General features: G+C 38.3%; 1 protein-coding gene across 2 annotated transcripts in view; it reads left to right on the top strand.

The window, feature by feature from the left end:
• The window catches only part of COMMD10 (COMM domain containing 10), a 138,660-nt gene extending 123,657 nt beyond the window's left edge, over positions 1–15,003 (top strand). For both annotated transcript variants that reach the window (XM_061468724.1, XM_061468723.1), the window contains 2 exons: positions 13,786–13,845; positions 14,478–15,003. In XM_061468724.1, the coding sequence (XP_061324708.1) occupies positions 13,786–13,845; positions 14,478–14,516 (99 nt within the window). In that variant the 3' untranslated portion in view covers positions 14,517–15,003. The remainder of the gene's footprint in view (positions 1–13,785; positions 13,846–14,477) is intronic.
• Positions 15,004–22,498: the final 7,495 nt, after the last annotated feature.

Genomic DNA, 22,498 nt, shown 5'->3' with positions numbered 1-22,498 from the left:
TCTTTCTACTGCCACTGCTGATCAGCCAGTATCTATTCAAGTTACTTGTGCATCCAGTTCCTTATTTTCTAAGAGTGAAGAACAGTGGCCATCTAAAGGTTGTAATTGCCATCTTCTAGAGATTTCATTTGAATCAACTCCCTGCGAAAAATACGCAGAGAAATGGAATCCTCATGGATGATTTGAAACTATTCCTTATCAACTCTTCAGCAAGGGTAATTATGTACTACTAAATATCATTCTTTTTTAAGAAGTGGGTTTTCTAAACAAATAAGATCTGTAATCTTTAGTAAGGTAAACTGAAATTGCCTGACACAGAGGTACAATTCAATGCTAAAACTGTTGCAGATAAGACTGCAGTTAGATTCACCATTCTTAACCCTATTTCAAACTAAGCACACCAACTTCTCCTAGTATGTCTTCACATGTGGTGCATCCAGATGATAAAACCATCCAGATGATGCTGAGCTTCCCCTGTTCTGGTGGTATGCAGGACTGGATGCAGTGTCTCAGTGAAGCCTCATGAGGTTTTAGTTCCCAGAGATAAAAGGAATGGAAAGTCTTTCTGCATTTTCAGTGTCCTAAAGCTTTCTTTCATTGCTGTACCAAGTGCTGTTGTTGAATAGAACAACAGGAAATTAGGAGAGCTTTTGGCCTCCCAGGTGTTCCTTTTCACATTTCAATACTTCCAACAGACAGAAAACATGAATAATTCATGAAGAAACATTTCATTTCAAATATGAAAACTCACATTGTATATTTATGAAAGTTCTTCCTGATACGGAGATGCAGTTTATTCAGTTGGACCTTACCCTTGCAGTCACAGGCTATGTTCTAGCATTCCAGATTTTAGTATTTCTGTAGGCTTCAGCTTTAGGAAAACTAATGCCAATGGATTGCCAACTGTCAAACTGTAGCTGCTTGACCTACGTATTCCTTAGATGCCCTCTGATTTCACACTGCCTTTGCCTGACCCCTGGGATTCTGGCTAGTTTATGGTTGCAGACAAGTTAATCTGTTTATTGCCAAGATAAACAATCCAAATAGAATTGATTCTCCTACACAATAGTGCTTTAATCCTTTTAAAATAATGGTCCCAGGCATACTGGACTATTTGTGCTCCTTAATGCAATTCATTTGCAATTTTGGTAATTCACTCTTCTGTTTAGGGCTGTGGAACTACTCTCTTCTCAGCAGTCACAGAACTTACTTTGTTTCTGGTATCTAATGGCATCTCCATTTTGTGTGTGTTCAACTCTTAATTCAGTTGCTCACCAGTAAGAATACAGAAACCCTTCATATGCTTTTTCATAAGACTGCTGTCAAGACGAGTACCTGACCAAGTTAATCGGGGTTTGTTGCTGGTTCTTCAGTTCATGCGTCAACTATACGTTTTCCCAGTTCGTTTTTCTACCAGTCACTGCAGTTTTACACAACTAGAGCATTGCCTTGGTACTAAACAGGAGAAAATACTAGACAAAAATTAGAGTCTCCATTTTTTTTCTGATGTATGCTTAATTCGAACTTGGAATAGTTCAGCCCCCCTCACTTCCTAATTTTTCTTAGGAAAACAAGAGCAGAAAACCAAAAGTGCTCTAGATAGAAGAATATGTGAATCAGGAAGATAAAGGCAAAGCAATTTACTGTACATAGATAGTCGTATCCTAAAGGCATCTAACAACCCAGAACATGGATGAATGTACAGTGGCTTCAAGACAGGTAAGTCTTCCCTGAGATATTTCTGTTGTATAAAGGAAAGCCAGACTTAACAGTCCACATTTAGCCAGTGTGGAACCAGTTAGTTTCCTGGTAGTACGCTTCACCGTCACATTCTTCTTTCCTTCTTTAAGCTAAACTCTCTAGTGCATGTAAAAACTGCATTTATCTGTGTAACATTGTATATGTCATTATATCGTGTTAGAAATCACATTTTTTTTTAACTTACCATACCTGCATATCATTCTTCATTTTCCATTTACTTATGTCTGAAGAAGAGAAAATCTAGCTGTTTTGGAATTGAATATTTTGAATGTCAGCATTAACCCCAAGATATTTCAGTATTAAATGACATAATTCTAATTTGTCTGAATATTTAATACAAGTATTAAGATGTATTTTTATCTGTAAAATAACGTTCGATGTTAAAAAGGCCTATTTTCTTTGACTTATTGTGGATTTATGGTTTGGGTTAAAAGGGACCTTAAAGATCATCCATTTCCAACCTGCTTCCTTAGGCAGAGACACCTTCTACTAGACTATGTTGCTCCAAGCCCCATCCAACCTGGCCTTGAACACTGCCAGGGATGGGGCTGCCACAGCTCCTCTGGGCAAACTCTTCCAGTGTCTCAACACTCTCATAGTGAAGAATTTCTTTCACATCCAGTGTATATCTCCCATCTTTTAGTTTAAAACTGTTGCCCCTTGTCCTACCACTATAGAGCTTTGTACAAAGTCCCTTTCCAACTTTCGTGTAGACCAGCTCTAAGTACTGGAAGGCTACCCTAAGGTCTTCCTGGAGCCTTCTCCAGGCTGAACAAGCCCAGCTCTCTCAGCCTTTCTTCATAGAAGAGATGCTTCAACCCTCGGAGCATCTTCGTGGCCTCCTCTGGATTTGCTCCAATGTGTCCACATCCCTCTTGTGTTGGGGATCCAGAGCTGAATGCAGGACTGCAGGTGGGGGTCTCATGAGAGCAGAGTAGAGGGGGAGAATCACCTCCTTTGACCTGCTGGTCATGCTTCTTTTGATGCAGCCCAGCACACAGTTGGTTTCTGGGCTATGTGCGTACACTGAAGTCGGCTCATGTTCAGTTACTCATCAGCCAGCACCCCCAAGTCCTTTTCTGCAGGGAATCTCCACCCAGCCTGTATTTGTGCTTTTGATTGCCCTAAGCCAGGTGCAAGACCTTGCACTTGGCCTTGCTGAACTTCACGAGATTCGCACTGGCCCACATCTAAAGCGTGTCAAGATCCCTCTGGATGGCATCCCTTCCTGCAAGTTTACCAGCCACATCACTCAACTTGGTGTCATCCACAAACCTGCTGAGGGTGCACTCAGGCCCACTATCAGTGTCATTATTGAAGACAATAATGAAGATATTAAATACTACTTACCCTAGAGCTTACTCTTGAGGGACACCACACATTACTGGTTTCCACTTGAACATTGAGCCCTTGATTGTAACTCTTTGGATGCTGCCATTCAGCCAATTCTTTAACCACCTACCAGTCTATCATCGAGTCTGTATCTCCAGTTTAGAGGAAAGAATGTTATTGGGAACAGTATGCGTTTTGTAAACCTTCTTCTGTCTAAAAGGAGAATAAAATTTGTGATAAATTTCTTTCCATAGCAGTATTTAAATACTATTTCAAGAGAAAATATTTTAAACCATTTTCTTTATTACTTTGCTTTTAAATTTAAAACCTTTGATTGTCAGAAAACATATTCTTAGCATTCTCTCCATATATAAGAGGAGATGTAGGAAAAATCTGGAAACAGATTGTTTTAAAAGTTTCATAACTTCTTAGCTTGTAAATCTAAATATCAGTGACTAACCCATATGTTACACTTGCAACCTGTGTTAAATCATTGTAGACAAGACATTAAACAAATCATAAACTTCCAATTTTTATTTCTTCAGAGAAAGTCAGTATCTTAAATACAGGTTTAAACGTCAGTTTATAAAGTGGTTCATAGAGGCAAACTTACCTGTAACACCTTATTTTTCTAATTTTCCCTTTGAAGAACATGCATGTTAAATAAAAAATTGGAAGACAAGCATAGTTAAAATACTTACTTCGTGTCTATCTTTATGAAGAGCCTATGTCATATAACACCATTTGTATTCCTTGCTTTACCATTTTAGTTTTACATCACACAGTGCTGGCTTAAAAAAGAAAAATATAATTAATCTGAAGCTAAATGGATTTGTTTTGAGACAAAACCATAAAAAGTATCTTCATATTGATACTCACTGAAAACACTGCAGCCATCCTGAGTACTGCATTATACTCCAGCCATCTGTAGAATAATCCAAATCTACTATTGTATTCCTTCACGTTGCTCACTTACGCGACCTGTAATTCAGTAGCATGCAGACATAAAGAAAATAAAAAGGGATTTGATACACTCTTTCAAATTGCTTATGTTAGCCAAAAGTTTTGTTTTCTTTCCTGAGAGGGTCTTACTTACATATATTCATATTCTGGCTTTAAAGGAAACTCTGGGGGTGTGATTTGATTTCATCTTCATTGTGTGTGAAAACACTTACACAGCACTTGTAGTACTTTTTGTCCTTAGCACTCTGTCCAGTTTGCTTTGTAAATAGTGAGAATTCATACCACACCACTGCATCAAGCTTTAAATAACTCTTAGCAAAAGTAACAAAGCAAGAAGATCACTGAAATTGCGTTGTCTGAAATCCAAAATAGCTAATTTTTGCATAATTAGAACATCTGTAACCTTCAGTGACAAACTGAGAAAGAGAAGTTGTTGGTGGATTGCTTCATAATAAGTGGTTATTTCCACATTCCTCTTATTTTGCAGTCATAATCAGAAAATATCAGAAAATACCAGCCAGTCTTTTTTTAATCCTTGTAAAAAGGAAAAGTTTTTTTGCCTAATTTGAGAAACTTTGCTTTTAAAGACCTTTTAAAGTTTTATACTGTGTTGTGGTGCCTGGGAAATACTCGTGTTTGCTTGTGTCAGGGTGGCCATGTCTTTTTCATCACACTCCAGCATTGGTGTGTCTGGGATCCAAATGGGTAGCCCAGGTTCAAGGCCTTGCTGGGTTACTTCTGGTGAGGAAGAGATGCTGGCAATGAGCCTGGCATTTCTTTGTAAATTGTGAGTGTCATAGCAAAAGGTGTAGGTCTGTTCTATTTCTTAGAGTACAGTGAAAATAGCAGGTGACTTCCTAATTAAGAAAAAATAAAATATACCTTAATTTTCTAACAGTCTTATTCCCTAAGAGCTCTGTCTTTGATCCTCCTGGGGACTAGACTGCTGGATAACATCCCTCACTCCATCATGTCTTTCCTCTCTCTTTCAGCAGCTGAGACCTGTGTGCAAGCACCCATTTGCTAGCTATTGGAATGATTTGCTTGCTGGAGATCAGAGATATGCTTGCTGACAGCCACTAACACCCTTTTAGTGCAGAAAAAAACCCCAAACATTTTATCTTTGCTTGTCTGCCTAACAAAATTTAAATTGGTGATACTCTGAGTGACCCATCCCAAACAAAAGAAGTAATTTACAAATTATCTAATCTTGACATTTTGTACATATTCAAACAGATTTTTTTGAAAGGTTGTTTTCACATCAGTTGCATTGATTTCATGTGGATCTGAGCTTTCTTAGATCTTTCCTCTTGCTGCTGGCATCTTTTATCTAGCCTCTTTTCTTGACCCTTAGTAGAAACAATAGATACCTTCAGGTTTTCAGGTGGTGAAAAAAGGCCTTTTGTGGTAAAACAATGCAGTGTTGCAGTATCTTATTGAACCAGGTAGGCTCAGAAGCTAATGCTATCAAAAAGATACCAGCTTTCTCCATTAATCTAAAGCCTTCTTAAAGTGTTATTCATCTGCATGACTATGCCACATAAATTCTTGTCGGAGCAGTAGCTCTTGATGTGAATGCAGATGATAATAACCTAAGATTCTTCCCCCCTTCTCAGGTCTAGTAGAGACCAAAAGGATGGCTTCCTGAGCAGTCTGGATCACAATTTGAGCTTTCTCCAAGTCCATCTGTCTTCAGGCCAGCATTAAATGTGTATCTGATTTGAGCATAAAGGATTTGCAACTCATTGTTAATAACATCAGCTGCAAGCCAGCTGTATGAGAAGCTCTCTAAAACACTGTGCATGTTGTTGAGTTCCTCTTCTTGCTGTTGGAGGGTTGACCATTGTATATCTACATAGAAATCTACTTCAGTCTGCCTAGAGCTAAGATACTTATCCAAGCTGCAGTGTTTGCCATTTGAGTCCATATTATTAAGTTTTCAGATGCCAATACTGGGCTAATACTTAATACTTACAGTCGGTACCGCTACCTTCCTAGAACTGGATTATTTTCTGTGTACAGTAATAGAAATAGTTCACAACCATGCCAATGTAACATCTTTTTCATGTATAGTTTGTAAAAATTACTTTGGCTGTAATCATATTTGGTGAACACGTGAAGCAGAAAACTTGAAAGCATTTCTGGAGGCAGCATGCTTACTGCTGTGTTCTTTCTTCCACAGTAATTATCTACAAGTGCAAGCATAAGACAAAAAGTAAATTTCTTGTCATTTAAAGTAAATGTAACATTGTTGAGTCAGTCCTAATGTGAGATGCCTTTAGAATAGAAGTTGAAACTCACTCAGCTTCAAGGTATTTAAAGATTTACATGATAGCCCTGGTGGAAATAAGTGAAACACGGTGTTGTAAATCTCTTTTTCCTTGCAGTGTTCGTGAACTTTATTTTTTTTTATATCATAGTTTCTGTACCAAACAACTTGTACTGAAAAAATCAAAGAATTTAGTTTCTTCTAAGAAATAAAATGATTTAGTCATTAGAGTTCTGACTAAAGAAAAAGTTGTATTCTGATAGTTAAGGACAGTACACTGTATAAGCAATATGCAGCAATTAGGGTGTACATGTTTCCCAGAGAGTATTTTTCGTGCTTGATACAGTGAAATTTAATAGGAAGCATACATTTGTTCTAAACTTTTAGCAAGGTTGCTTCTTCAGAGAGCTTTCTACAGTATTAGGACTTTGGTATAATTTGCAAAATTACATGAGAGATGAAATAGGAAAGTTGTCATTATTAGGACTTGTGTTCCTTAGATGAATCAGTGATATTCTTAGTAACTGTGTGTCAGCGTGTTGGTGAGTGAAATGAAGTTTTCACACACATCTTTTCCTAGAGACTGTATTTGGAAATTATACCTTCATGTTTTTCTATTGAATCCTGAAATTACAAAGATACATTTCTGTGGGTGGATGCTTCATGCTGTTAGGGACTTGATCCCATGCAGAGACTAGCGAGGAATCAATAATGAGCTTGTACTCAAAGGGAAGGGCATATGAAGGTATATACAAAATACAGAACAGGCATAGAAGTAACTCAACTTTTCAATAGATATTCTGTGAGCCATTTTCCTTGTGTAGGACATAAAGGGAGGTACCAGTACACAAAATGCTGTTTTTAAACATCGGTTGCGATGAGCATGCACCGGTATGCATTTACCACCTATCTCCCCAAAAGGTGTGTGTGTTCACTATGATGTTTTTGTAAAAGTGTATTGAACATACTCTTTGCACGTAAGTGACAATCCCTACAATTCTGTATTTCTATTTTTGAGATGTTTTCCATGAAAAGTATAATTAAGAAACCAACTAACCTAATAGTGTTATTTATAGGAATGTAAATTCTTAGTGTGTTCAAGGCAAAGGAACCCTCTGCCTGGATACAGCTGCTGGGAAAAAAAAAATGCTTTGCTGTCTCCCTTTTCTTTAGCAAGGTGGTATTTACTCTGACTCGGTGTATTAAGGTGAAAACTGTAGTTCTTTGTTTCCAGATAATTGTCTCAGTTTCAAAAGCATTTTTTCTCCCTTACTGTGAAGTAAGGGTTCTGTCTGCATGTAAATACTCTGTGATCTTCCCAGCCTATGTGGTCTTCCTTAGTAGCTGTGTCCTGTTTTCTTGTCTGTAGCTTTGCACCAGTTCAGCCAGCTAGTAATGCATATTTTCTGGAAGGTGGAAGGCAATAGGAGGTGCGAAAATGAAAATGATTGACAGTTCTTGTGGTGGCAGTACGTCAGGTCTTCTGCAGGTCTCCAAATGCACGCAGAATCTGTTGTCTCAGTACTAGACTGGGCAATGAATTTACTCTAGGAACTTTCCATGGAAACATGCTTAGATGATCCTTTTTCTGCTGGAGTAAGATTATCTGTATGTATTTCCAGTATCACGTCGATTAGAACTCAGGAATCAACACAGATTATTGGGCAGGGATCTTACAAATGTATTGTAAAGGGAAGGAGGAAAAGACATCCCTAGTATGCTGCTGATTTTGATCTGCTTAAAAACCACAGGGAATTTGAAATTCTTAAGCTTATATGAAAAAGAAATGCAACTTTGAAAGGTAGCATGCAGTATATGTACAAACTAAATGTTAACGTATCGATCAGGAAAAGACAAGGTTAGTATGAAAGATGTTCTGGTTTATAGCAGTTGCACACTGAGACTTGAAAATGCATGTAGTTCAGTCATAAGGCGTGATTATATTTTTTTTTTCTTGATGAAAATAATCATTTAGTATTGCAAATGGAAATAAGCTTGGAAGAAGAATAAAGTTTGAAGGTCACATTTTCTGATGATGTGAAAGAAGTGCAATTAGAGATGCATAAGTTCGTATTTAACTCCCTGTGTTCTGCTGAATTACATCCGTCTACTGCTGTAAGAATACAAAGAAGTCTTAATTACTGCCTCTTATGCGCAGAGAGTTAAGGAACAGGTGTGCTTCTAAGTGATGCTGGTCTGTTTTAACACATCTGCTTTTCTTACTAAACTATAATTCATCTGTCTGACCATGCGGCTTAAACTTGCTGATGTATTCTGTGAGATACAACTTACTCTTCCCATCTGTAAGTGCCTAAGCAATGTATAGTTCTCCAGGGTCCAAGAAAATTTAAAGGAAATCTGAATTGATGTAGCACAGAAACTGACAGGTTGAGAGGGAAACGTAGGCTAGTAAGAAGCAACTGAGGTCTGTTTAGGAATGCATCTGAATTTGGCCATAAACTGATGAAATGTAGTTACCCATATCCTTCCATTATATCTAAGATTTTAAGGATGTCTATTAGGAATAAATTGGAGAATGGAAAGCAAATGTGAAAATATTCTTCTCTTAAACCTAATTGAGGTGTTCCTCAAGATAGTATTAAAGATTATGTTAGAATATGGAAACTGGGCTTCACCTAGTTACTATTAACTAACTTCACTGAATGTACTATAATTTTTTTACATGTGCTCAGTCATAGAACATTATCATTATCAGTAGATATTGAGATATACAAACCAGTCTGTCCCTCCGTTTGCTACAGAATACTTGGCATTTATTTTGCAATGTTGACTATTACAGCAATATCATTTTTTCATATTCAAGTTAGCTTTAAAATAATTAGTTTGCCTTTTATTTATAACTCCCAGTGCCTTGCTCTATCCTTATGCATGGGCAAGGGGTGTTAAATATGTGGAATGCAGCTGCGCAATAAACAAGGTTGCAGAACTCTGTCATTAGTAATAAAGCTTTTTGAAGTAGTACATTAAAATAGAAGTAGCTAGAGCACTGGATTAAAAAAAAACCAAACCAAAACAAACCCCTCAGATACTTTGATTATAACTGGGAATTTACCTCTGCTTTCTGAAGTGTTTTAAGGAGAGATTTTTTTGTATGGTTTCCACAGAAACAATTTGAGCAAGAAGGTATTCATGTTTAAAATAAATTGTTAGCTGAGGCAATGAGAAATTGGAGACTTTTTTACATCTTGCATCATTGAATCTTCATCATTTTATGCAGATGACCATGTTCAGTTCAAAATTTGCTTAATTGTTTGCTGGTGGTTGTAAGCTAAGTGTTAGATTAAGTGATTGTGGCTATTTTGTAGAATTAGCCATATATTCAGAATACCTGTTTTGGATAGGATAGTGTATTAATGTTTACTGGGAACAGGAAATTTTTATCTTAATTTTCCTTTCCCTTCTCACTCCTCTTTTTCTGCCCCCCCCCCCCCCCCAGCAAATTTGGTTTTGAACAGCTCTTTTAGAGGCTGGTGAAGATGTTTTTTACAATGATGCCAGACAGTAAGTGAGAGATAAGTAAGAGAACGACTGTAATCAGTTAAACTTATTAGAATTTCACAGTTCTCAGGAGGCTGTAAACTGTAAATTGATCCAGCCTTGGGGTGAGATTAGAGGTAGAATGAAATCAGATTCCATCTAGATCTATAAAAGCAAAATGACACTAAAAATTAATTTTAACAGTGAAAAATACATTCAGTAGCATTCAGTAGTGATATGTGGCCAAACACGTTAAACCATGTATTTCAGAAAACTTATTACCATATTCCTTGCAATGGATTCAGAGTAATGTAAAAATTTGTTGTGGGCTACACCTGCAATTCATACAGCCTTTCCCAGTAATAAATGTGGTGCTCTGTCATATTTAACAGCAGATGAACACATTGAACTTAGCAGCAACTTTATTTAGCTGAAGATGCTGCACATCACCTCTTTAGGTATGCTCATTGAGGGTATCACTCCAGTGCTGTCCCTGCCACTCTTCACTGGTATTGATCAAACAAAAAGCCTGTCTGCCTGTTTTCAAAGATGTCCAAGGAATGAACATTTGGTATTTTATAGATTTGTCTTCATAAGAATACAACTGGCTTTCTCTGGTGTCATGAATCTGTAACCCTCGAAGGTTAAAACTCTTTAAAAGTAGGAGCTAGGACTTCTATTGCCACAGAGACAAAGTTTGGGACATAATAAGAAAAAGTATTAGAATGACTGACAATGGGAATAAATTCAGTTTACTTTTCTAGTTACTGTGTTCAATTTTCTTTCATGTGAAGATGATAATAGCAAAGAGAAAATGAAATGCCAGAAATGGGGGTAAGAGTAGAGTAAAGGTGAGAAATAGGAAGAAATTTAACAAGAAAAAGGGAATTATATACTTGATAGAAAGAAGTTAGACATCCAGAAAATTACTGTTTTCCTATTTACGTTCTGGGAAACACATACTAGGTCAGAGACAACATCTGAAAACCTGCATGTTCAGATAAAAGAGGCAGCTTAGCTGCACTTTACACAAATAGGCTGAGACTCCATCTGCACATAGTGACATTTAATTAAGTCAGTAAGCTGAAAGTGATTTTTTTTTTAATCCTATGTTTTAGTTATGGTTGAAAAATTATTGCAGTTTTTAACTTTGTATTCTTATCTGATCAAAATGCCATAAAGTATATCAGGAATTTGCCTTCTCTAGGACTTCAGCAGTATTTTGTCTATACAGTCATTTTTAATGCCACTTAATCATCCATTAAAGAACTGGATGCTAACCTAGTCCTGTGACACATTGTTTTAATTACAGTTGTTTGTGTTCACACAGAATAAAGCAAATAACTGAAGGATAGATACCTCAGCTAAAAACTGGGGCCCATCAGCCTGCTCAAATGTAGCTTTTTCATGTAGGGACCTAGCTATGATACGATGGTTTTGTGGTCTATATATGGAACTCCTGAGCACATTAACAGTGATCATTTGGTGTCTTCCCCAAGGGGCTCATGCTAGTAAACCCCACATTTTTAACTGATGCCACACTTCTGCATGTTTTTTTTGTGGCAGTGCTCTTTGCTGAAGTGATGTAGTAGATGGACCGGGTTTTCACACACAGAACAATTCTGTTTTAGCAGAGGATTAAGTGCAGATAAAGAACATATTTCATAAAAGATTGTTATATCCTCTCTCCAATTGGCACTCCCACCCCCACAGCACAAACATAGCCTGACATGCTGTATTTTCTTTTAGATCTCCACAGGCATTTGCCTGCCACAGTGCAATATAAATTTTGTCTTATTTATCAGACTGTGATTATTAAATGATAATGGCAAGAGAGATCTCAGTCTGTTCATAAAGCGGAGTGATTTGGGTGTTTTTTTAGTATAACAAGAACTTGAATTAAAAGAGCCACACTTTTTTCATTAGCATACCCCATCTTATGGTAATTAACTTAGCTAGGGAAAATACGAAAGACCAGCTTTTCATTTTCTTGGGATTTTTTCTGTGTGTGTGAGTAGTTGATCTTGGTTGCTGATCTGAGGGAGTACCAGAAGATGCCCATCTTGAATGAGACATAGAGCTTGGAGAAATGAGATCCGGTGGTTGGAGGTCTCACACACCCACTGCCCCTTTCTGGAGGCGTTGCAAAACTGTTGTACTGAAATCCAGCAGACTGTTCTACCAGAAACCATGCAAGAGATTACCTTGGCTATTCAGTGTGACTGATAAACTTTAAGAGATGTGGTATCTTCTTTTTATTCTGAACCTCCTCCTTTAGGTTTCGCTTCCTTTCATTCAAACACCAAAATCCTTCTGGAATGGCAGATTCCAAACAAACATCCAAGCTGAAATGGTAGATTCATTTGCTGTTAGTTTATCTTTCCTCTTTCCTCTACCCCCTTTCTTTTCTGAAGAAACCACTTGTTTGCTTTCTTTTTGTTTCTCAGCTATTAGAAAACCTTTAAAAATGCTTTTACTTCCCTGTCACGGTATTATGGTCCTTGGAGGGAGGATCAGCTGGAGTCATGGCAAAGAGAACTGCTGTAGTGTTAGTTTTATTTTGTATTCACCATACGATTCCCAGAATTGCATTGTTCCTTCCCAGAGGGGGAAGACTGGTCTCTCATGCAAATCACTGGTCCTTTTCTAAGCTTTTGTAGCCTTCCTGAAATTGTTGGAAAGGATCCTTCTTTCTGCAGAGTTGGGAGGAGGAATTGCACCAGACAGACTGGCCCCAGACATTTCATCCCTTTCCTGTGTCTTACAGCTCCTTTTGAGGAGCAGGCACCAGGCAGTACCTATCCCGAGTTCCCAGGGCTTCTGCTGCTCTTGTGCATTTGGTGCGCCAAATTCAGCAGTGTTACTGACTTAGATCAAGACCTGCATTGATATGAGAGTACACAGAATCTGGCCACAGCCTTGTCTGTATGCAAAAGTATCCTTGCTTATTTAAGCAGAATTGATAAATAAGCGTTTTTGTACTGACTTAGGAGGTACATGACCCTGGTACCCATTAAACAAACTTTGCTTGTGTACGTTATTTCAGCTGATAGTATTTTGTGAGTAGTGGTGTCCAGATTTGGTTTTCACAGAGCCTTGCTAGTGTCTGTGGAAGTGCAGCTGTTATCCTCAGGAATGCCTCCCAGTTTGGAAAGTCTAGCAACAATACAAAGAATGTGCTGTGCAGTCATAGGAATTTGTTTTAGAAGAAGTGACAAAGTGATGTAGAAGAGATAAGCTTAGAAACAGTCTGGATAGATCTGCACTGTGATTGAAAATAGCAGGAACTAAACTACCTGTTTCTTTCAAGCGAGTTAAGCAGGACAGAAATTGTAATTTAGCCCCTGTCTCCACAGACATCAGCACATGCATGCAGAGGATTATTACCACCATCTGTTTTATCTACAGTAGTTTCCATCAGTTATGTTATTATGCTTTTTTAGTGTTTAAGCACTGCTTTGAAGCTGTTGTGTTGTTAACTTAGGTTGAATCTGTGCGCAGATGCCTATAGCAGTGTCAGCATGCTAAGATTATAACTGTTAGATTAATGAATGGAAGTATTAGCTCTTTGCTGGTGCAGTACATTAATAGCTGTGCAAGTTCAATCAAATACACTACTGACTTTGTCATTGTGTGATGGTATTTACCAGATCTTAGACAGGCTGCTGAGAAACACGAATGTAATCTTTCATTTTTATCTGACTGAAAAATAAGGTAACAAAATAATTTTTATAGAATATTTTACTATTTTTGGCAAAATAGATGTACCTGTAGACTTCAGTTGTTCACTGAAATGGAATATGCATATATGTGGGACATTATAGTGGATAGGAGGAAAACTAACTGTTATCTTTCACATAGCTTAATCTCATACTCTGAATTACAGGAATTAGTGCCAAAAAAAAAAAAAAAAAAGAAGTATGCTTATTTCTTCCGTTTTTGTTTTTTTTTTTTCTTCACAGAACCTGAAGAAAGTGTTTGTAGAATTTAGTCATCAGGAGCTGTTTGAATTCTATAACAAGGTCTGTAGATTTTACAATACTATAGTTTCTTTGTAAACACCTTATGCTGCTCAGCAGGAAGTGTTGCCTATGTGAATTAAATCTAATGAAACTGGAAGGAAAATGGATCCAACTTTAATTAAGGCTGTTGGATTTCTTTGATCACATTTTCAAGAGGAGTCTGTGCATTCAAATTTGGAATTGGCAAGGCCTGGGACATTGCAAGCATACCTGGTGGTTAGATCGAGAGGAGCTGCTGATGATTAACAGCAAAGAGCTCTCTGGAAACAGCATCTTTGTGTAACATCTTCAGTCAAAATGCCAGGCTCATAATCCAGTCGAAATGCACTCTGTTATTTTTTTACCTTGTTATTATGCATTGGAAATTCACAGCAAAACATCTGTGCGTGTAAAGAAGGCAGTATTTAGACAACTGCTTCTTTAAAATGTGAATATTTTAACTCCAGCAATGAATTCTAATAGCTTCATGTAAAAACAAGTATTCACGAGTACAGGATTTTTTATTGCTATGTGAATAGATTTAGCATGCACAGTTGAAGGTATTGGAATGTGATTTTTTTGCTGTTTGCATGTTTCTAAACAACATTTTATATGAGTGAAATTTTTTCTCTTATTTTTGTTCCCTTAAATAGCTGGAAACTATACAAGCACAGCTGGATTCCCTTACGTGATGTTTTTGAAGACTTATTTCTCCATCACGCTCCTGCCACCTCATTATTTTGAATTGAAGATAGATTGCCAAGCTGTGTTTGCTGAAGGATTCAGTGGGTCGCTTCCTGTAAAATTATATGGCTTATCTCTTTTATAAACCAGTAACATTAGCCGAGAGTCTTTGTTAAGAGTCTGAAGGTTCTGATGGACATTCTCTTGTTTTCTGAGCTATTGAGAAGAAAAGCGTTACTTGTGGGGGAGGGGGAGAAGAAAGCTACCCTGTTTCAGATTTTTTTTTGTCTTGTTATGTGTGTTACTTGATTATGGTATAAATTTGCATAATAGTGAGGAACCAGGAATAAAATCTATTTTTTAGACATAAAAAGAATATAAAAGTAGCTAGAAAATATACAGCTAGTAAAATCGCTATCATTTTGAATTGTTATTCACACAATTGATAATGCTTATTGCAAATTTGTCAAAATAAATTCTGAATTTACAAATAGATTGGTTTAGTTTTGGTTTTGATTTTTTTTTTTTTTTCCTAAATAATTAATGTTTCTGATTTCAGTGTTTACTTTTGTCACTGAGAACAAATACAGCTTCTTAGCACTGCATGCATACCAATGAACCTAAGTAGTATGGTATATAACTGGGGGGACAAATCTCTGAGTATATAACAAAGAACACTGAAATAGTGTGACGATCAGATTTCTGAAAGCTGTTTGTTGATTCTTTCTAATGTTGTCTACCACTGTTCTTATGTGGAACAGGAAGAAATAAGGTACAGTGACATAAATCCAAGTTGGTCATATTTTCACTCATCAGTTCTAGATGAATGGAAGTTCATGAGCAGTGTGAGAAGCTAAAGTTCTTGTTTGTTGCCATTCATTGAGCAGGCAACTTCATTGCTACACCTTGATAACGGGCACAGTGTGCAACTCTCTACTCCAGCCTAATAGAAAATGAAAGAAAATAGCTTGTTTTTCTTTCTCTTTAAGGGATTCTCTGAACAAGGCTTTTTTCTTCCTGATGCCTAAAATAGGGATGTTCAATACTCAACCAGCCAGTTTTCTTCTGAGGTTTGCAACGTTAGATATAAGTGTAGCCTAAAGGTATGTTTTGAACAGGTGGTGGTTAGGTTCTCTTGTGCCAGATTTCTTACACTGTTGCTTTTAGAGGGTTGGTTTGGGCTTTTTGTTTTGCTTTATTAGGGATGGTGCTGTCGCCTCAAGATTGCTGAAGGGGTTTACACCAGTTGTCTTGAGGTGTGAGAGAACAGATTTAGAAGAAAAAGGCCTTAGCAGCCTACATGTGAATAAAGGACACTGGAGAGAAAAAACACATTTATCATAGTTCTTCACTGAAACACCAGACAATACTGTACCACTCTGGTAAGGTAACGCTATTACCCTGTAGAAAAGAAGTGAGTCACCACTGCACAGCAGAATCTTACCCTTCACACCTTGTGAGGCTGGCTGCTAAAATCTCGCCTTGTCTCAAGCCACTGGCAAACATACCTTATGTTCTGGGGATAAAACATTCCCACCCAAAGACATCACATCCTCAGCCTGGCTATTCTGCAACAGCTTGCTGGTTTGCTCATCTCAGGCTGTATGGGTTGGTGTGTGCCTGCAGGTAAGCATTCCCACCATTCCCTCTGCCAGCATTATCGGTGCTTCGTAATTAGGAAAATCCCTTTCTTCTTGACCCTTAGGTCCTTTCTTCTCCACTAGGATAGTATGTTATGGGCCAGGACATTGGTCTTGAGTGTTTTCTCTCCAGTTTCCAGAGCTTAAGTTCTGGAAGTCAGGTCTGAAGTAAGTTGAAGACTCTGCCGTGTAGATGCAGGACATACTAAGGCAGTTGTCCAAGTGTGGGAGAGGAGTTATCTTTGTGAATATAGGTGGTGATTGGTGAATCCTGGAGGATGGGGTGAAGGCAGGACAAGTTTGGAGTGCAAAGTTTGGACAAATCAGCAAGCACATCTGAAAAAAAAAAGAAGTCAGAGACAAAGTAGGAAGTAACTGGATGTGGGGAAAAAGGACGGAGAGGATAGAGTGTGTCCCAAGTGTGGAATCTGGGAGTTGGGAAAGTATAAGGAAGAGGAGAAACACTGGAAAACATGGCAAAAGTATATACACAAAGAAAATACAAGGCAAAGGAAGAGAAAAACCTTATATAATAGGGGAATGGGAAGAAAACTGGGGAAACAAAGTAAATCAGAGTTAAAACTGTCCAGTTGTGTAACTATCTACATGTAAGTGTCAGCCTTGGTGCAAATTTGGTCAAAATTGAAGAAAATTGTGGGATAACAAAAAAAGAGCATTTTAAATCTAGCTTTAATAGGAAATACTTTTAAAGTTATACAATAATGTTAAAAGGAAAAATAGAAAAATCAAACCCTAAGACTGGAAAGATTTTGTAAAATTTATTTAGTGTTTATCCTTGTTTGAAGATGGATGAGGAGGGTTATGATTTCTTTAGCAGCAATTGCCTTTTTTTTTCTGAATGTACTGAATGTCTTGCTGTCAGAAGCCATAATAAAAACCACCATATACCTCATGGTAAGAAGTATAGTTGTTATTTTTTGTTGAGGAACACTCAAACATAAACTCTTAGTTTCGAAAGAATTTGCTGTATAATGGGAAGCTTAGAGTTATACATTATTAGGAAAGTGATGGCAAAACCAGTGCTATCTGAGAGAACAACATTGGTCACTTATTTAAGTGTTCCTGAATAAGGAAAGAAAGCTGAGTAACTACAAAAGAGCAGAGCTGTTTAGGGTTTCTGTGTTATTTCTTGCAGAAAAGAAGGCTTTTTATTCTAGTTGCTGCTCTCTGCACCTGAGTGGAACTGGAGAGGAGATTAGTCTTCCCTGAGAGCAACTGCCCCTGCTTGGTTTGGTGGAAGTCTTGGTGTCTCAGCAGTGTCAGGGAATGAGAGAAAAATGAGCACCAGCATGGGCTGGGGGATCCCTTTGGAGAATGAGAGATCTGCCTGCAGTAGGGACTACACCCAGTGCTGTACTGCAGAGGCAGTTTTCCTTCTGGGAGGAAAAGGACACATAGCCTATTCAGAACTGAATACACCAGGTTGGTGTGGGAGCATAGGCAGGGGTGTGCATGCCGAAGGTCTAAAACCTTTTGTTTTGCATTTGGGTGAAACACAGTTTTGAAGAGTGAGTCTTGTGGGTATATTCATGCTACTTCCAGCTCATGCACAGCCTGGAGATACGCACCACAGACCACAAGAACAAAATGGACTTTTCTCCTCCCATGCTTTATCTCTGCTCCCAGGGAGACCCCTTCCCTTATCTCAAGCCATCATTCAGCACAGCTCCAGGTAGGGTGAATCTCTCGTGGATGTTGTCCTAGCACTGCAGGTTTGGAACTTACTTTGAGAAAGAGCCAGAGAAGGTTTATGTGAAAAGGGAGGTGGAACAAGACCAGTCTTTCAGGGCAATGGTATTATTAACCATGTGCTCTTTCTGAAGCAAACTCTCATTCCAGCCTATGAGTGATCCAGTTTCTTCTTTGCAGCTGAACTGCCTACATGAATGAAATCATTTCTGTTTCCCCTCATCATCCTTATGGGTTGGAGCAAGCTAAATCATGCTCAGAATCTGATATAGAGCAACAGAAGTACATCAGATAAATGCAGAGAAAGCAAGCCCATAAATATGAGCTGATCCCTTTGGAGCTGTGTTTACTTACTCTTTGTCACAGGATGAATTGTAGTGGTCCCAGTTTCTTAGAAAATCTGATTAAAAAAAAAAGTGTTGTAAAGAACCAAAAAGGAGAAAATAAACAGAGCAGAGTCTCCTTTAATTGAGAGAGCACAACATATTACCACGGACATGTGCAGTGAAATGGAGTTTTCTTAGTTTTTGTTTGGGCAACAGATACTGTGTACACTCCTCATTGCAACGGTCAGTAAGTGACTTGGAGAGCCTTTAATATCCTTTTACAGCTTAACTACAGCTTCCCATACCCTGCCAGATATCACCCTTCATCTGGCAATCAAAAGTCTGTTTGGTATCCTACTGATTGATTCTTCTATGTCTGTAGTCAGTAAAAGGAGTGCCCTGAAGCCCTTCTGTATGTCTGGACAGAGCATACAAGGCCCTCATGCGTACCTGGGCAGTGCTGCTCTTGCCTGCCTCTTCAAGCAGCGCCCAACTGGGAAGGCAAAGCACCTTGGGTAAATTTAATGTCTTTCTGGCTATCAGAAAGACATTAAAAAGTCTGTTGGGGTTGACAGATGAAGTTTCGGATTGGTGAATATCTCTTACATAGCACTGAAGTTGGTAAGTTTTGAGATCAGTCATCTCTCTGGGAACAGAGAAGTTTTAAATGAATATTTAGTTGAAATTGTCAATATGAGAGAGAAGCTGAAGGTGGAGCTTATTCTGGTGCCTGGAGCAAAGTTCATGATTTAACTACTATGTTAGATGAATAAAATCTACGCTTGAACTCCTTCCAGGCAGACCTGGATATGAATGTGTAAGAGTATCTGAGCAAAAGGTCATACCCCTGTGGTATAATGATTTCAGCATCTTGGAAGAAAGGAAATTTTCTATTGATCAATCTTATTCCTACGTGCAAGGTCACAATGCATGAACTTGGAACCTCATTCTGCATTTCATAGCCCTGCCTAAATCAAACCTGGGCTGCAGATGACTGTGCTTTTTATTTGCCAGAGTAGCCCCTTTGTCATAGCCATCTTCAGTCAAGTGATTTTGGTAGTTTCAAATCAGATAGTGCCTTCAGCTGCTGTGTTAGCCCACTTCTGCCTCAAAAATGGTAGTTCCTCCCTTGAAAATCCAGACCTTTAGAGAGCTCTGCCAGCCTCCGGATAAAGTAGCCATATCTCTTCTATAGATAAAAGAGATCTTCATATCACTTGTATGAAGATTTACTCTACCTTTTAACTCTCAATACATGTATTTAGTGAATACTTTATACTGACTTTGGTTAAAAGCATTTGATGATTTTCTTTGGTTTGACAATCTTTCTGATGACTGGAAAAAGATGCTATAGATTTCTTTGCATAATCTTGTTTCCTTATTTCTCCTTTTTCTCCTTATATTTTTTGAATATTTGAAGGCTGCTCCGTTTCCAGTCTGGGAACATGGTACTGCAGTAACGCCCTGGTAACTTCAGTGGGCACAAGGTAAAACAGGAAAATGCAACTGCATCAACCTGTAACAACACTTTATTTGCAAGGAAGAGTCTGCTTGGAATAAAAGCAGTCACCAGTTGATTTCCAAAGGGTTAGGTTAATTGATTTGAAGTGGAATGGCTGTCCATGCCACTCCAGGTGCAGGTTGGCTGAAATCCTCATGTTGTGGATCTGACTAACAGCGCAGACTCTGAAAAGCACAGATACCTTTCCCTAGTCTCTAGTCTTTAAGGCATCTGATTTTATGAACATGATCCCTGAGGACAGTTCTGAAGTCCCAGTAAGAATGATGCATTCCACTAAATCATGATTTGGAGTTCTGGTGCTGTCTTGGATTTTGTGAAAACTTTTCTCCAAACTTGCCTTTCTTCTTTGACCTCTTTGCAGACATTCTTCTACTGTTTCTAGCCCTGGCTCACTGTACCGCTTGAGGTAACTGCTTTTGCCCCCAGTTTGCCCTACACTTTTAAGTTGTAATTAATGTTTTGCTACATTCTTTACTCATTTGTAACATTTGTAGCATGGCCACATTTCAACAGAGGAGCAGCAGGTGCCGTTTTTCTGTCAAGAGTGCTCTGCTGGTGTGAACTTCTGAAGGACTCAGTATGGGTCTTAAAGCCAGTAAAACACCATGCTCAAATTGATTATACTTTGTGAAATTGCACCGTTCATCATGATGACACCCAAGGTCAGTACTGTTGGTACAAGGAAGTGACTAGATAAACCAGCCAAACAGCAGGGAAAATCCGGAAACAGTAAGATGCAGAAAAAAAGCCTCTTACGAAAAAGAAAAAGAAACATCTCTGGACGCATTAAGCTCATTTTTAATTTACCTTTATTAGAACATCAGTCCTGTTTCCATTGCTTCTTTGAGTGATCACATAAACTTTGTAGAGGTTTTGCTGCATTAGCGAAAGATCTTTCTGTTCACTGCAGATGCAATCTGTTTATTTGGGTGTTAGTACACAGTAGCTTTCAGTCACTTCTTTGAAAAGCAAATATCCTAGAGGATATGGAACAGCTTTATAGATTAATTTTACCTTCTATAAGGACTGACAGGAGCATTGTAGTCAAAGAAACAGAAGGTTGAAAACCTGATTACTTCAGAAGTACCTATATTTGAAACAGATTTTTATAATCAGAAGAAAAAGGCCAACACATAACATAGCATGGCAAAAAAAAAACCACTTGTCCACAAGTCCGATGAGATTTATGATCCATGGTCCTGGGCCAAGCATTTTTGTAATGCTGAAAAAGCAAACACAAGGTAATGGAGAACAATTATGAGTCATTCCTTGCTTCAGAGGTGATTAATGTGACACGATCAAGTTAAATCCTCTGAAGAGACATCAGTAACACTTTTCACTGATGTGTTTTGTAAGCATGGATTTGATACTAATCCACAAGAGATTTTAATTTCCTGCTAAAAGATAACGTTCATGATCAAAACCAAGATATACATAAATGCTAGCTGCTGAGCTTGCAAGACCAGTGTGTTTCTTATCAGCAAAAGGTAAGAAGATAGAACATCTTCAGATTTATGCTACAAATAATTCTTTATTACCAGAAACATGCAGAACTGAATCAAAATATTCTCATGGGCTATGCTGTGAAGGATCTGATAAGAGCACAGCAGACTATTAAGTAGTCTGCCCATATTCCAGAGGGTTTATGTGTACTCCTAATTTAAAAGCTGACAATATTTGCTGCTTTAAATGAAACAAAGTGTGGCACTCAGAAGTTTGAACGGCTTAATTTTCTAGAGTGAATTTGTGACACACTGCTTGTTGGGCTTTGAATCCTTTTATGTCTAGTATCATGCAGTAGGATGCTAGTTTAGGTGCACATGCACTTTATGTAGGTACTGCTTTAAGTCTCAGCTTGCCGTTGTTCTGATGCTTTTTATTGAATGTAAATTACCCTATTAACTATCAGGATATGGAACATCTGAACACCGAGAAACCAGTAAATTTTAGTGCTTCAGGTATCATAGCCAGCGACCTCAGAGGAGCAGTGCACTGGGATACTCCTTTTGACTGTGTATTGCCTATGCTGGGGTATTTTTACAGAATAAGACAACCTGTTGGTAGAATAAAATAACCTTTTAATTTGGGAGTTTCCAGGCTGTACATGTTTGACTCAGGAGACAATGGAGACCAACGCCCTACTAAAGAATTCACTATGAGCATCTCCAGAAGAGCACCCTTTTTGTACCGACAGAGTGGTGAATCTCAGGTTCTCCTTAACAGACTTCATCTGCAGTTTTGCTGTGTGTGGCTGGAAGGTCTGTGCTACTGCTTATAATATGAGTGTTTCTTCAAGTATTGATGTGAAGTGCTCTGTGCCCTGTTGTGCAGTCGGTAGCACATGGTATTCAAGAGACAGAGGGCTTCACACCATTTCTTTTTCGGGATAAAGACAACATCAGTAACATGGGCTACAACAAAGACAAGCTCAAAAATAAAGTGGTTCCTCAAAAAGCTGCCAAACAAAACTGTCTAAAGCCCAAATCTGCACACCTGGATTGCCACTTCATCACCATGCTGGCAAGCAGTATTGAACCCTGAACTGGGTCTATGTGTATTTACCTGCCTACTGGTGCGACTCTCGAGGGGATAAACTTACATTTAGTCACTAACTAGTTTTCCTTAATGCGTATCACTTCAGGTGCTAATCCAAGAGCTCAAGACTGTATTTCATGTAGTTCATCTGTTTCTAATAGGAGGCATGTCCTAGCTTCTGCAGAGGGATGCTTTGTCATTGGGCCCAGCACTTTGGTCCTAAAACTCCTCCTTGCAGACCTTTGATTCCAGTGTTG

Source organism: Pezoporus flaviventris, unplaced genomic scaffold (assembly GCF_033815535.1).
Source record: "Pezoporus flaviventris isolate CSIRO_AGI_PZ_B2104156 unplaced genomic scaffold, CSIRO_AGI_Pfla_v1 ptg000050l, whole genome shotgun sequence".
Taxonomy (NCBI): domain Eukaryota; kingdom Metazoa; phylum Chordata; class Aves; order Psittaciformes; family Psittacidae; genus Pezoporus; species Pezoporus flaviventris.
The sequence above is the reverse complement of the archived record's forward strand: the minus strand, read 5'-3'. Positions and strand labels throughout refer to the sequence as shown.